The sequence below is a fragment of the Salmo salar genome, chromosome 20 (genome assembly GCF_965601325.2).
Source record: "Salmo salar chromosome 20, fSalSal1, whole genome shotgun sequence".
Classification (NCBI taxonomy): Eukaryota; Metazoa; Chordata; class Actinopteri; order Salmoniformes; family Salmonidae; genus Salmo; species Salmo salar.
Window position 1 is genome coordinate 16,896,784 of NC_138310.1, and position 15,087 is coordinate 16,911,870.

The following is a 15,087-nucleotide window of genomic DNA, read 5'->3' on the forward strand; positions in this document are numbered from 1 at the left end:
ATCAGCAGGGGATCAAAAACTTTTTTCCCTCACTGTCGGTGCAACAACAGCTGAGCCGTGAAGTGGTAGGCCACACAAGCTCACAAAACGGGACCGCCGAGGGCTGAAGCGTGTAAAAATCATCTGTCCTCGGTTCCAACACTCAGTTCCAAACTGCCTCTGGAAGCAACGTTGGCACAATAACTTTTCATCAGGAGATTGATGGGTTTCCATGTCCGAGCAGCCACTCACAAGCCTAAGATCACCATGCGCAATGCCACGCATCGGCTGGAGTGACGTAAAGCTTGCCGCCATTGGACTCTGGAGCAGTGGAAACGCGTTCTTCCCTTCTCTCTGCCCTCGGACACTAGATAAGGGTTCAGAGGTCAGGGGTGGTCTCTGTGTCCACACAGCGGTCAGGGTGTTTGTAGTGGACAATCAGAGGGATGGCCATTACTGGCCCATTGAGAGGGAACAAGGGCTTTACTAGACTAGGGGATCCAGGATGGACCAGTACAAACACACAGGGAGCAGCTGTACTCTTGACTTACTGGATCGGGACTTTCTGTTACATTAGTAAAAATGGTTGCATGGTGTCAATGGAATCCTCTTTTAATGATAAGAGGATGGTACTTAATTACTTTTGATAAATTCAAACAAAGTATTCTTTTTATGAATTTACAAATAATTTATTAAATAAATAGTTCCTATAAATAACATATTAACAACATAATATTAACCAACATTATACAAAAAGCATATTAATCACAATTTCCTTGAGAAAAGATGGTAAAATAAAAATCTTTGGCTACATGACATGACAATTGTACAAAAAGAGCAAGATGAATAAATACTTGAATGGAAAGACAACAAAAACTATTCCTGTTATCTGTTCATACAATACAGTCCTACAATTGAAACATATTTCAAAGAGGATTGTCAGTTGTGTTATCCTACAGCTCATTCCCTGTCGTCCAAATAAATAATCAATCAATACTGTACGTAATCAATACATATATGATCAATGTGTCACTCAATGAATGTGGTCATATTGCAGGATTTGAAACGCATTCTCTGGAGTGATGAATCACGCTTCACCATCTGGCAGTCGGACGGACAAATCTGTGTTTGGTGGATGGCAGGAGAATGTTACCTGCCCGAATGTATAGTGCCAACTGTAAAGTTTGGTGGAGGAGGAATAAGGGTCTGGGGCTGTTTTTCATGGTTCCGGCTAGGCCACTTAGTTCCAGTGAAGAGAAATCTTAATGCTACAATGACATTCTAGACAATTCTGTACTTCCAAATTTGTGGCAACAGTTTGGGGAAGGCCCTTTCCTGTTTCAGCATGAAAATGACCCTGTGCACAAAGCGAGGTCCATACAGAAATGGTTTGTCGAGATCAGCGTGGAAGAATTTGACTGGCCTGCACAGAGCCCTGACCTCAACCCAATCGAACACCTTTGGGATGAATTGGAACGCCGACTGCGAGCCAGGCCTCATCGCCCAACATCAGTGCCCGACCTCACTAATGCTCTTGTGGCTGAATGGAAGCAAGTCCCCACAGAAATGCTCCAACATCTAGTGGAAATCCGTCCCAGAAGAGTGGAGGCTGTTATTGCAGCACAGAGGGGACCAGCTCCATATTAATGCCCATGATTTTGGAATGAGATGTTCGACGAACAGGTGTCCACTGACTTTTGATATGTAGTCTAGACCTGGTATAAAAATGATGTACAAACAGTGGGTGACACAATACAAGTTACCCCCACATGCCTCCCCACATGTTGACTCAAGATGATGTCCTAATGCATTAGAAAGGGAAACACTCAGTTTAGAGTATTAGCCAACTTGTTGAGATTCCAGAAGAATAAGAGGGAGAAATGACTTTTAGGGGGTTTACAAAGCTCCCAGTTTGCTGAGTTCCACTGAAATTCACATAAGCACACATTATTTGTAGACAGGGCCGCAATCCAGTTATTAAAGAGCTTTTTCCCCCTGAGAAATACCAGAAAACACAAGGTCTGTGAACACCGCACTCTGTGGTTCTTTTTTTAGCTGGAAACTCCTCCCTTATAGCATGTGAGATGGGGAAAGGTTCAGGCAATAGCTATGTGTTTGCCAAGGACTGGTTGAGCTCCCTGAATGGAAGTTGGCAGTACCTCTGGCTAAATCGGTAAGATTGAATTTATTTATCGTTTTTCTCCAATCTTGGTAGAGTGAAGTTCATGCATTTTGTAGCAGCATCATTGAGTGGCATATTGGTTTACTCATCTCCAGGCATTTCATCGGGCATTGTATTGTCTGTCACACTGTATTGTTGGGGGCATTATGGTTGGCCTACATTTTCTGAAAAGGCATTTTGAGACGTTCCTTATGTGCATAATGGCCATTTATCTTCAAGAGAATCTGCATACAGATTAATTTGTTCTATGGATAATTTACACATTCTCTGCATACAAAATAAATATTGTCCAATGTCTTAAATATTTCGGGCATCACAGACACATGCCATTGAAAGAATTTCATCAGGCCTACTTTTTCCTCATCTTTCAATAAAGACAACAGACAACTGAGCAGAAATATCATATTGATAATCCACACTGGAAATGAGTCAGCATTTCGTATTGGCATCTCATTCCTTTTTCAGTGCCTAAGGAATCTGAGTCGTATGACAGGCCATTTCCAAGTACGAAGCAGATTGGATATAAAACATTTTAAATTAACAATAAGGTTGTGCTTTTAGACTGTTCCCAACACAATAATGGATCAATTGATGTCCATGACGGTAATGATGTAAAAATGTCAACATCCCTTTTGATATTTTCTTCCACTTGATCTTCATCCACATACTACAAGATGCTTTGTCATGCTATTACTCAAATAAAGAGTTACCAGTGTAACTGAATAAGTTACAGGACCCCAAGGTCGTTTTGCACTCTTTGTATTCTGTCTCTGTACTATTTGAGAGTGTACTGTATGTAGACAATGAATAGAAGCCACAGTTTCGAGTTTTCCTGCATCTCACACGGGACAGCCACTTGACTGCTCATGTGAAAGCTGGGTTGAGTCATGTGCTAGCTCTGCTCTGATCAGCTTTTAATGACTCAAAGTTGTGACGGCCTACTAAGCCCCTGTGATCATGAACCCACTGACTGGGAATTTCAGCTATGTGTTAGGCCAATGTTTGCCTATTTGTTCAATCCTTTTAGGGCACTTTGTAGTATATTGACTATAATAGCCTACAGTACTTTGGTTTCATATTTTAGGGCAGGTTTGGCACGAGGCTGCACAATGACGACTGATTGGGATTATGACTACCTGATCAAGCTCTTGTCGTTAGGGGACTCTGGAGTGGGCAAGACCACTTTCCTCTACAGGTACACCGACAACAAGTTCAACAGCAAGTTCACCACCACAGTGGGAATAGACTTCAGGGAAAAGAGAGTGGTGAGTCGTGATGCTTTACTTGTGTGCAGCCCATGACATTCCTTTCAAACATATCATTCATGTTCAGTCATCCTTGCTCCACACCAGCTTCCAATGATAATGTGGTTATACAAATCCAAATGTTGAATATTGGATTGTTTTTTGGATGGAATAGTAGGGGATCAACTCACAATTAAAGTAGAACATTTGTTAAAAACATATTCCAGAGCGAAAGTGCATGCCTTTGGTCCCAGCTCTTGAGATGACACTTATTCTACAACTTTCTTGTGTCTTCAGACGTATTTGGGGACTGGCTCTAATGGAACGACAGAGAAGACTTTTAAAGTGCACCTACAGCTCTGGGACACAGCAGGGCAGGAGAGGTAGGCCACAACAAGCTGACAGTACATGTGATATCGGAACTGTCCTGCTCTGCAAGTCTGTCACATTTCACGGTATTTGCCGTTTTTCTAGGAGTATACTGTATTTAGAAATTCAAAGGCAATTTTGTATCAATAATCCACATGCATAACGTTACCAGTGTTCGAACATTGTTGTAATTGTATAAATTCCAGGTTCAGAAGTCTCACTACAGCCTTCTTCAGAGACGCAATGGGCTTCCTTCTTATGTTTGATCTGACCAATCAGCAGAGTTTTCTGAATGTCAGGAACTGGATGAGTATGTCTCAGCACACGTATCTGCCAAAGCACTTAGATCAATGTCAGCCTGTAGTCAGTTTGAATCATCCATTTAGTAGAGCCTGTAAGTACAATACCACATTGATAGTGTATTTTACGTTGAATTTGGCATTATAGTAAATTATCTCAATCTAGCAGGGTAGGTTACTGTTTGTGATTCAAATACTAACTTACATATCCATCAATAACTGGAATTTGATTACCTCTTGTTGTGATTGTTCAGGTCAGCTACAGGCAAATGCCTATTGTGACAGTCCAGACATAGTCTTAGTTGGCACCAAAGCAGACCTCAAAGACCTGAGAGATGTACAAGGAAAACAAGCCAGGGACCTGGCAGACAGATATTGGTAAGTGAGATGGATACCTGCTTGCTCAGGACAAAGTTCTGCTATCTCCGCAAAATTTGATCTAACCATTGGCACAGCTCTCTTCTCCAGCGAACCGCCATGAACTGAGGGTGTTTGAGTTCATACTTTTAGCACAACTCTGAAGCATTCGTACCGATCTAGTGCGAATGCTCCAAACAGAAGTAGTACTATTGTACTACTTCTGTTAATTCACCAGGAGGTTGAGTCAGTTAGCTACTACCATCCACTTTATGGAGCCTCTCCAGCATCTTTAAAGGCCAAGTGCAATCAAAAATGTGATTTCCTGTGTTTGATATATATTTCCACACTGAGGTTAGAATAATACTGTGAAATTGTGAAAATTATTATAATGGCCTTTTAGTGTAAAAGCTGTTTGAAAACACTGGCTGAAATTTCAGCCTGTTTAGGTGGGATGGAGATTTGGCCTGCCTTTTTAATTCACCAGGTGGTAAATGAGTTATTAGACCAATAAGAAAGAGAGTTCCAAACCTCTCTGCCAATAACGGCTAGTGAAATCCCCCCCCCCCCCCCCCTCCCCACTCAGACAACTCCCAGACAGTCTGAGAAATTCCTCTTTGCTAAGAAGATATTTTTGCTTATTTCTGACCAATTAAATTGAAAACAATCACAGTAAGGTACTTAATTGTTACCCAGAATTGATTTGATATTAAGATACAAACGGCTGCATTAGACCTTTAAAATAAAAATGACCTCATTAGAAATAAACCACAATTCAACTGAACGTTGTGGCCTTTATCCATTCATTAATAATCACTATAATCAGTATAGTGTTCAGGTTAATAAGTCCCTCCCTTTCTCCCTAGTGTCCCCTATTTTGAGACGAGTAGTGCCACAGGGGATGAGGTAGACCAGGCAGTGACCACTCTGCTGAACCTGGTGATGAGGCGCATGGAGCAGAACACAGAGGGGCCTGTGTCAGAGGCTGCCAATGGGAGCGCAGTCATTAACAAAGTGGCTGAAACCTCCACCAGCAGGAAGTGTGCCTGTTAGGGTGTCAGCCACATTTCATGGACATGTGGTTGGCGGCATTCAGAATGAAGGACCATCCATTCAAATGTGTAACTATTGCATCATAGGAGTTTTATTATATTGGAAAGTTCAATTATCCTATACAGTATTTTAAGGATGTGTATTATCCTCTTATGCAATAATGTGTGTTTATTTTTGGATTGATAACTGCTGCACTGGCTATTTATTCCCAACCTGGTCAGTATTATTTTCAGTCTGTACTTGTGCTGTATGTTAATGACCCGAAACAAGCAATATAACACACAATCCAGTTTTATAACATTGTAAAATGATTAAAAAGTTAATGAAAGCAGCATGTGTAGATCTCAAGCCAATATTTGTAATATGACTAGGCTTTGTGTGATTCTAAATTGATAAATACTAATCAAAAGTGTTTGAAGAAGAGTCATATGTAAAAAGTATGTTTTTTTTTATTTGACACATTGAGGCATCGATGGAAGGAAAATGCAGGCACGCACATTTATAATTGACAATATATAATCCAAAACTGATTATGCAACAACTCATTCACAGTCATGGTTACATATCTTATATAGGAATGAGAAAATCTATTATTGTTTTACACAAACATAGATAGCAAAGTGTATGACAGGATCCATGGGTTCTACTGTATACGACAAGGAGCACATTTGGTACTAAGCTTGACTATTACTGGAACAAAATTGTCATGCACATTTAAGAAAGTATAGAAAATGTTTAGAGGTCATAATTACTGACAGAAAAAAAATATTAAATAGGTTTTAATACAAAGTCTTAAGAATAAATGCTGTCATTTTAAACACAATTAATGGCAGTTTTACCAATAATTGCCTTTTGACATGAAAATGGCTGGCTGCTTTGATGACTTATCAGTTTGTTCTTATCAAATAAATACATGCAAGCACAAACTTGGGGTGATTTGCAATCCGGGATTCTGTTGGTACCATTCCTTTTGAACACAAACGCGTCTGCACACACATTACTACACACACATTGGACATTTTGCTCTAAGGACATGTGGGGGAGAATACATTCTCTTAATTTATGTGAGTAGTACTGTAGTTTTCTTTGGAGATGATCAGTACATGGAAGTATTTAAAGGAGGACATTCATAGAGGCATTATAATTCAACAACAGAACCCATTAGACAAGACATAAAAGGCAAATATACCACACAACTACCCAAGTGTTTTCTATGTCAGGAAATCATTTGACAACACATCAAATAAAAAACATCAATTGAATGAAATATATTGTTGTACATTGGTTGCCATACTTAAGCCAACATTTTAAATCACATCACATTCAGATAAATGAGTGTCTCCTGTTTAATGGGCTTTCTTTGGTGTATTTACTTTTAAGAAATAAACATGAGTGAAAATATAAATCTAATTTAATCTAAAATCGAATCTACACGACCAGGGTATGGACTAAGAGTAAACTACTACCTAACAAACTAATGGCACATTCGTATCATATATTTGTGTCATAATAATGATGACAGACAGTACTATGATGGGAAAACAAACCGGTCTGTTCTAAAATACTTCTGTGAGCATGACACCCATGGTCGATGTAATACTGAGTAACTTGTCTTTTAAAAGTACCAATAATCTGGTTCATGAGCATAGTAAATCTGAACTCATAAGCAAAATATGTTTTAAGGTAAATTCCTAAGATTTTCTACCGCTGCTCATAAAGGCAATCCCATATCTTGTGCATGCCATGTACACTATGACACAACCCTCTGTCTAATAAATACAGCCAACTTGTGCTGTTTTTCACCAACCTCACCTCCTTCCCAATGTGAGCATGTGCTGTGAGTCATCATGTGGCTATCATACGGTACCGTTTGAGCAAAGTCAATGTACAGACGTCAATGGTTAAATCCTTAAAGCTACAGTACCAATCCATACCCAATCCTCTAACATAGTGGAGCTTGATACAGTATATGTTTCATGTAACATTTTGTTGAGGAGAGTAAATATAATCTAGAGATATAAAAATAAAGTTACATTAGTTCTTTAATTGTCAGAAAGGTAAAACAAAGAATTTTGGTCCCAGTGGTTTGATAGGAATTTCTGCCTTAAAACAGCATTCATACAAAGTTTCTGGTGATATTTAAATTAGAATATCAGCACAAATAATTTGTTAGTTTCTTACATGCAGTGTCATTCAATAGTGTATCATGCTCTTTGTACAAGATGCTACAATTATTCAACAAAACTTAATTTCTCTGGTTTATGTCTCAAAAGTCAACGTAATGTATACACTGAGTGTACAAAACATTATGAACACCTTCTCTTTCCATGACATAGACTGGACAGGTGAATCCAGGTGAAAGCTATGATCCTTTATGGATGTCACTTGTTAAATCCACTTCAATCAGATCAGTGTAGAAGAAGGGGAGGAGACAGGTTAAAGAAGGATTTGTATGCCTTGAGACAATTGAGACAATATTAGGAAAGTGTTCTTAAACTTTCGTACACACAGTGAATGTGGTGGGAAGCAAAACGTTTCCCTGTGTTGATACATGGGTCATAACATGAGTTATGTGTTCAGCGTTTGACTAAAACAAAAAATGCTGTTACGGTAAGCATCCCACAATGTAAAGACTGGTTGGTGAAATTCCTTTTACCTTCAGCACCATGGTGTTCAATGGTATTTTGAAAATAGATAAGAGTTGAAGTCGTATGAAACTAAAACAGAATTCTGACACTTTCTCTGAATGTTTTGTTCAATTACTCAAGAACAATTCTTAATCGGGATGATAACAACAATAGATATAGTTTAAAGTGTTCTGTAACTAAGCTCAGTCTATGGCTTGGTGTTGGAATGTAGATTACTCATTCGCAAATTTGAATATTACCAGAGCTATCACCAGAATCTCAGTAAAATAGTGGGACTATGGCTATCGCCACAGTATCTTTATCTATATAGGGCAGCAATTATATACATTAAGGGGCATTGTAAACAAATCTCACTGCTACAGTAGTTAGCAGTGCAGTGTGCTGGCTGGGCCCATTGTCTGTCTGCTGGCACCTATGGTACTTCATTGTATGCTAAAAAAGGGAGGGGAAATAGACAGTGTGTCTGTTCGCACCTCAATGGGAGCATTTGAATCTGATAAAAAAAAAAAATAACATTCCTTCTCTTAACTCCTTCCCTGAGACTAAGCAGTGATATCAAAAGAACAATCAAATCCCTTTGAAATAAGGCTATAGCCTAGTAATAATTATGCCCCCCACCTCACCCCTACATTCTGGAAAAAACTTTTGTTTGGAAATAGTGATTTTTTTTCATAAAATGTATGTGTGTTTTATTGATCTATTGATCCACACAATTATGATAGCAATGCAAATAATGTGATGTGAAATATTGTATGATAAGTACTATGATAGTGTGACATAATATATTCAGCATAACATACATCATAACGACATCGTCAACCAGCAATCCACCTTTGAAATACTGTGCCATGTTCCTCGCAACCTAAAGTGTGAATTACATACCCTATGACGAAGCTGAAAGGCAAGATGCAGTTGTGGTATGATGGTGTGTTTCTGGAGTGAAAGAGTAATACGTCTTACTACTAAATCATGCATTGTCTGCTTCGAGTCGCAAAATATATTACGTGAGCGCAAGGTCAGCTGCTGTGTTTGGAGCTCCACCAAATTAATTTCTTGACGCCCTGTCACCCAGACTGGAATGTCTAAGAACAGTGTGAAAGGCTCAGCTTGGTCACACCTTCTCCATGCATCTTGTAGAGCAGCTTAAACTCACTGGGCAGCTGGTGGGTCTCCTGCCACTTGGTGGTGAACTTGGTTCCTTTCTTGTCATAGTAGTGGTAGGGCAGCTCCTTGCCTGTGTTGGGATCCCAGCCGAAGGGCCAGAAGCCATACAGATGGATCTCCTCACACATGGCCGATGCCAGAGTGTACATGAGGATACCAGTGCTGAGTCGCTTCGGGGACAGGTTCTTGGTCTTCCAATATCTATGGGAAAAAAGTAAACACTTTTTTGGACAATGAAGTGTTCGACAGATGGCAAAAAAGACAGTCAAAAATAAATCATAAGGAATAAGGTTTTGAAGTGTCTGTCCTATATCTAAGAGACATACGAAAGCTTAGGAAATAGTTTAGCTTTTTTGGCACAAAACTACCTCCATACTTCCATTCGTGTTACCTTCAGACAAGTCCCGTGACACTTGTGTGGGTCATAGAGCAAAAAAGAAAGTCCCCCCTTTCCATAGTGGGGTCCTATTAGTTTTGTAAGCCAAACTGTTTGGACGCTACAGACGTTTTCATGAAAAGATCGGTTTTCGGTATGTCTCATGGGCTGACAAACACAGCTGTAGCTCGGCCACTTTCCGGATATGTCTAGCTTAAACTGACGGATTTTGATCGTGTTTTTGATTATGGTACTTAAATTCGTTTTTTTGGTTAACTCAGCACTGGGTAAATATTAGACAGAACCCACGGTGGGTTATTTTGACCCAGCCAGTTGGGTTGCGTGAATTACCCAACATGTTGGGTTGTTAGGATTACCCAAACATGGGTTAATTTAACCATCAATTGGATTTTATTCACTTTCATGCTGGGTTGACCCAGCAGCAGGTCTTTTTTAATGTAATCCTTATTATTTTCAGGAGTTATGGCTTATTAAGGGTGTGGCTTTCAGATAGTTATTTTTGGTCACCCATGAGAGCAAATGTCATGCCTGTTCATTTGTTCTGTTCTATTGTATCACATGTTAAGATTGTACACTGAAATTTTAAATATTCCTTAAATATTTTGGGATATTAACATTATTAATTACATATTGTAATAAAGTGGTAGCTATCCCAACACTGGAACTTGCATAGGTTCTTCAAGATGGAACCCGCAGTAGTGGGAAACAGCGCCACTGGCCACCGCACCACCAATGTTTTTTATTTCTTTAGAGCGGAGGAGCGTTGCACAGCATGATAAAAAAAAACATTTGGAGTACATATTGTGCTCTTTTATCTCGCATCCAATAAAAAAAACGTATATGCTGTTGTAATATCACAAACGGATGTGGCTGTTTCACCATTAAGGACTCCTGCTTTAAAGGTCTAATGCTGACATTTTATCTCAATATCAAATCATTTCTAGGTGTCAGTTAAGTACCTTACTGTGATTGTTTTCAGTAAAAAATAAAATACAAATAAAAGCTTCCTAGCTAAGACTCTAGCAAGAATTGTGCTAGGACTGTCTGGGAGTGGTCTGAGTTGGGGGGGTAAAACACAAAACTAGCTGTTATTGGCAGAAAGGTTTGTAACTCTCTTTCTTATTGGTCTATTAACTAATTTACTGCCTGGTGGTGTGACCAGGCAGGCCAAAACTCCATCCCACCAGGCGGTCTTTGTAAAGTGCTCTTACACAAAAAGGAAATTATCATATTTTTCAACATTTCACAGTATTATTCCTAACTCATAGTGTGGAAATATATATAAAATACCGGAAAATCACATTTTTCATTGCACTGGGACTTTAAGGAACACAAAACCTCTGTAAGCCTTCTGTAAGCCTCATAAAAGCTTCAAAACTGCCAGTGTTCAACCTTAACATGCGGTAACAATACAACAGAACAGATTAACAGGAATGGCAATTACTTTCACAGGTGGCCAAAAGTAACTATCTGAAAGCCACGCCCCTACTAAGCCACGCCTGCAGTATATTTCAATAACCCAGCATCAATAACCCAGCATTAAAACCCAACCTTGCTCTTTTAAAAGAAAACAACCTAAGTGACCCAATGCCTACAACCCAGCAGTTGGGTCATTTTTTGTGTGTACAGTTTGTAGTAACAATGGTGTCTGAAAGTGAGAACAAAACCAACAATGACAGTTCTGATTCCCAGAACTCTGGCACAATAAACTCAGTCTCTCCATACTCACTTGTTAACATCCTGCATGATGTTTCCCGGCCAGGCCAGCTCGATTTTCAGCTGCCCCTTGTGCTCAACAAAGAAGTCCACCAGGGTCCGTGTGACGGTGGCCGAGGTGTGGAGGAAAAATGCAGGGATCCACAAAATGGCCCCCTCCAGCTTCTTCAGGTTGAGGAAGAAGTTGTTGCGGTCCTGGATGGTCAAAAGGTTGTTGTAGTACCTCTCCAGGATGCTGGGGTTAAAGGTGGTGAGGTTGGTCTTCCGGCCCACATCCTTGTAGTAGGAGTCGGTAGGGGCGAAGTTGCAGCGGAAGATAAAGTCGGAACTGTCGATCTCTGGCCCACAATGACTACCAGTCAGGATCCCACTGTTACCCACCACGGCACACACGTTGTAGTGCTTGTTCTGGATGGGTGAAGCATCAGGAAGCAGTGACTTCAGGTTGTTGCTTATAGAGAAGACATACTTGTGACTGGAGTAGTCAAAGTGCATCAGCTGGCCGACGCGCACACCATTCTTGGTGAGGGAGAAGTTGTTGGCCACATCAATGTAATGGAAGATCTCTTTCCTGAAAAGTTGTAAACAGATCAAAATATCAGCTCACAGCTGTTGTTTCAACAAAATGCAATGTTATGTAGCCAACTGCTACATGCAAACGACAAATAAACTGAAATGTTCTACTAAACACATAAACAGTATTCTGTTTAAACCGAACACTCCATTAAAAACAATAGAAAATGTTTCTACAGATTATCACAGATAACCCACATAATAATAATACCTTTGCTGATAAAAAGCTGTCCTATTGAATTTCCATTTGGAGGGTTTCCCTTGCAGCTCCTCATTCAGAGCATTGGTTAATGGGATGAAGGATGGGTCCAGGAAATTCATGGCAAACTGTGACCTGAGAAGAAAAGGGTTTTCCTTAGTAAAGACGCTATTCATATTGTCAGCATTATTGTCAGCATATTGTCAGCATGTCCAAGCCCACTCATAGCATACATTTATGTGTGGGCTTGTAACAGTATAGACACAATAACAGCTAGCAGCACCTTGGACAGTTCTCTTGATTAAAATTGGGCTACTGATGGAGCAACGATTGTTTGTGAAATATGTATATATACATACATATATATTATATATATAATAAATTGGCCAAAAACCTACTGTCGATGATTCTACAGTTGAAATGTCATTAAAAATGTAATGTGAGGCTAATTGACGCTGGGGTTTGCATTAGATTAGGCTACTCCCGCTTGCAGAGGAATTATTATTTATTGTGATTATTTATTCAGGCCCTGATTCCTCTAATACAGTTGGCCATACAATGCCATAGCCTACAGAACAATGTAGACATAATCAATCACAAAGATTACGTTGGGAAAAAAATGTAACGCGTGCGCCTTGTCAGAGTGAAATAAATCACATATTATCGGACCATTTCAGGATTTTTACATGCGTCATATCAAAATAAAAAATGATGAGCTTCCAAATCTTGGTTTAGCCTACTCACCGAAATCCTGCGTGGAACATTATCCGTGGTCCTCCCATGTTGTCATTTTTTGTGGAAGAGAAGATGCTATCCTTTCTAATGGACACATAACTTATTAAGGATAAAATGAGAAGAGCAACCATCAATATGACCAGACCCAGGGCGTTTGCGATGCGGACCATCTTGGAGCGTTTTCATTCCTTGAAGAACAGCGATGGAAATGTGCCAGCCTTCATCACCTCGATTCTAGATGTTGATTTTGGCTATTCATATTGGTTTTATGATACAAAATAAACATGCTTTCCAATGTAAAATGGACGGCAAATATGCAATGTGGTTGAAATGGTAGTTAGCGATTTGTCTTCGTGCACTCACATCATCCCTGCTGCCTTGCCTTCGCACTGAACTACAAATTCTCTCCAGGCAGCCAGATTAATACCATTAGGGCGATGCATCTGAAATTCACGTCAATGTATCAATCCAGCAAAATTCTCACCGGTCTCGGCTACGCAACCTCTCCCCATTAAATAATTTCACATATTCCGGTGCAAATGGAGAAGTGTTTGTTGAGCCCAGATGAAAATACGACTAAAAGTGTCATGACTGTAATACACCTCCGTGGTTTAGAGATGGGAGCAATAAACTTGGTGTGTTATGCATACCATCGAATATTACTTGCTGACTGTACAAAATATTGTATCACATAATATTTTGCAAATGTGGAAGCCTGATCCGCATCTGAATAAGGGATGTCCCTACGAATACTAAAGTACATCTCATTAACAGTAGCATATCAGTTTAGCGGTCCAATGCAAACGTTTTTTTTCACGATAACAAATCATTTCTGGGTAAAAATTAAGTACTTTACTGTGATTCTTTTTGACCATTTCAATTGAAAACAAACAAAAATAGCTTCTCAGCAAAGAGGAATTTCTCAAGCAATAATTTCCTACGACTGTCTGGGCATGGTCTGAGAGGGAAGGGGGGAAATAGCTGTTATTGGAAGAGAGGTTTGGAACTCAGTTTTTATTGGTCTTTAACTAATTTACTGCAGGCAGGCCAAAACTCCATGCACCAAAACAGGCTGACATTTTCAAACAGCTCTTACACTGAAAGGGCATTATCATGTTCACAGTATTATTCCAACCTCATGGTGTGGAAATATATACAGTGCATTCGGGAAAGTATTCAGACCCCTTGACTTTTTCCAAATTCTATTACGATACAGCCTTATTGTAAAATTGATTTAAAAACAATTGTCCTCATCAATCTACACACAATACCCCATAACGACAAAGCAAAAACAGGTTTTAGTATTTTTGCAAATATATACAAAATTAAAAACAGAAATACCTTATTTACGTAAGTATTCTGACCCTTTGCTATGAATTTCGAAATTGAGCTCAGGTGCATCCTGTTTCCATTGATCATCCTTGAGATGTTTCTACAACTTGATTTGAGTCCACCGGTGGTAAATTCAATTGATTGGACATGATTTGGAAAGGCACACACCTGTCTATATAAGGTCCCACAGTTGACAGTGCATGTCAGAACGAAAACCAAGCCATGAGGTCGAAGGAATTGGCCCTAGAACTCCGAGACACAGATCTATAGAAGGGTACCAAAACATTTCTGCCGCATTGAAGGTCCCCTAAGAACACAGCGGCCTCCATCATTCTTAAATGGAAGAAGTTTGGAAGCACCAAAACTCTTCCTAGAACTGGCCGCCCGGCCAAACTGAGCAATCGGTAGAAAAGGGCCTTGGTCAGGGAGGTGACCAAGAACCCAATGGTCACTCTGACATAGCTCCAGAGTGCCTCTGTGGCCTTCCCTGTGGCTCAGTTGGTAGAGCATGGTGTTTGCAACGCCAGCATGGTGTGTGCAACGCCAGGGTTGTGGGTTCGATTCCCATGGGGGGCCAGTACAAAAAAAAAAATGCATGAAATGAAATGTATGCATTCACTATTGTAAGTCGCTCTGGATAAGAGCGTCTGCTAAAATGTGAGATGGGAGAAACATCCAGGACAATCATCTCTGCAGCACTCCACTGATCAGGCCTTTATGGTAGAGTGGCCAGATGGAAGCCACTCCTCAGTAAAAGGCACATGACAGCCTGATTGGAGTTTGCCAAAATGCACCTAAAGGAATCTTAGACCATGAGAAACAAGAATCTCTGGTCTGATG

The 15,087-nt window shown here is 39.9% G+C and overlaps 2 protein-coding genes across 3 annotated transcripts; one reads left to right on the top strand and one right to left on the bottom strand.

The window, feature by feature from the left end:
• Nucleotides 1–2,071: 2,071 nt before the first annotated feature.
• On the top strand, nt 2,072–5,888 carry rb27b (Ras-related protein Rab-27B). 2 transcript variants are annotated; one of them, XM_014160053.3, is made up of 6 exons: nt 2,072–2,152; nt 3,225–3,426; nt 3,703–3,788; nt 3,981–4,084; nt 4,328–4,451; nt 5,297–5,815. In XM_014160053.3, exons 2-6 carry the CDS (start codon nt 3,271–3,273, stop codon nt 5,481–5,483), a joined length of 657 nt encoding a protein of 218 aa, XP_014015528.1. In that variant the 5' UTR covers nt 2,072–2,152; nt 3,225–3,270; the 3' UTR covers nt 5,484–5,815.
• A 26-nt stretch (nt 5,889–5,914) lies between these two features.
• On the bottom strand, nt 5,915–13,545 carry LOC106580045 (alpha-N-acetylneuraminate alpha-2,8-sialyltransferase ST8SIA3). The gene is made up of 4 exons (XM_014160609.3): nt 12,925–13,545; nt 12,193–12,315; nt 11,422–11,979; nt 5,915–9,496 (listed from the first exon to the last, which is right to left on the bottom strand). Exons 1-4 carry the CDS (start codon nt 13,083–13,085, stop codon nt 9,214–9,216), a joined length of 1,125 nt encoding a protein of 374 aa, XP_014016084.1. The 5' UTR covers nt 13,086–13,545; the 3' UTR covers nt 5,915–9,213.
• Nucleotides 13,546–15,087: the final 1,542 nt, after the last annotated feature.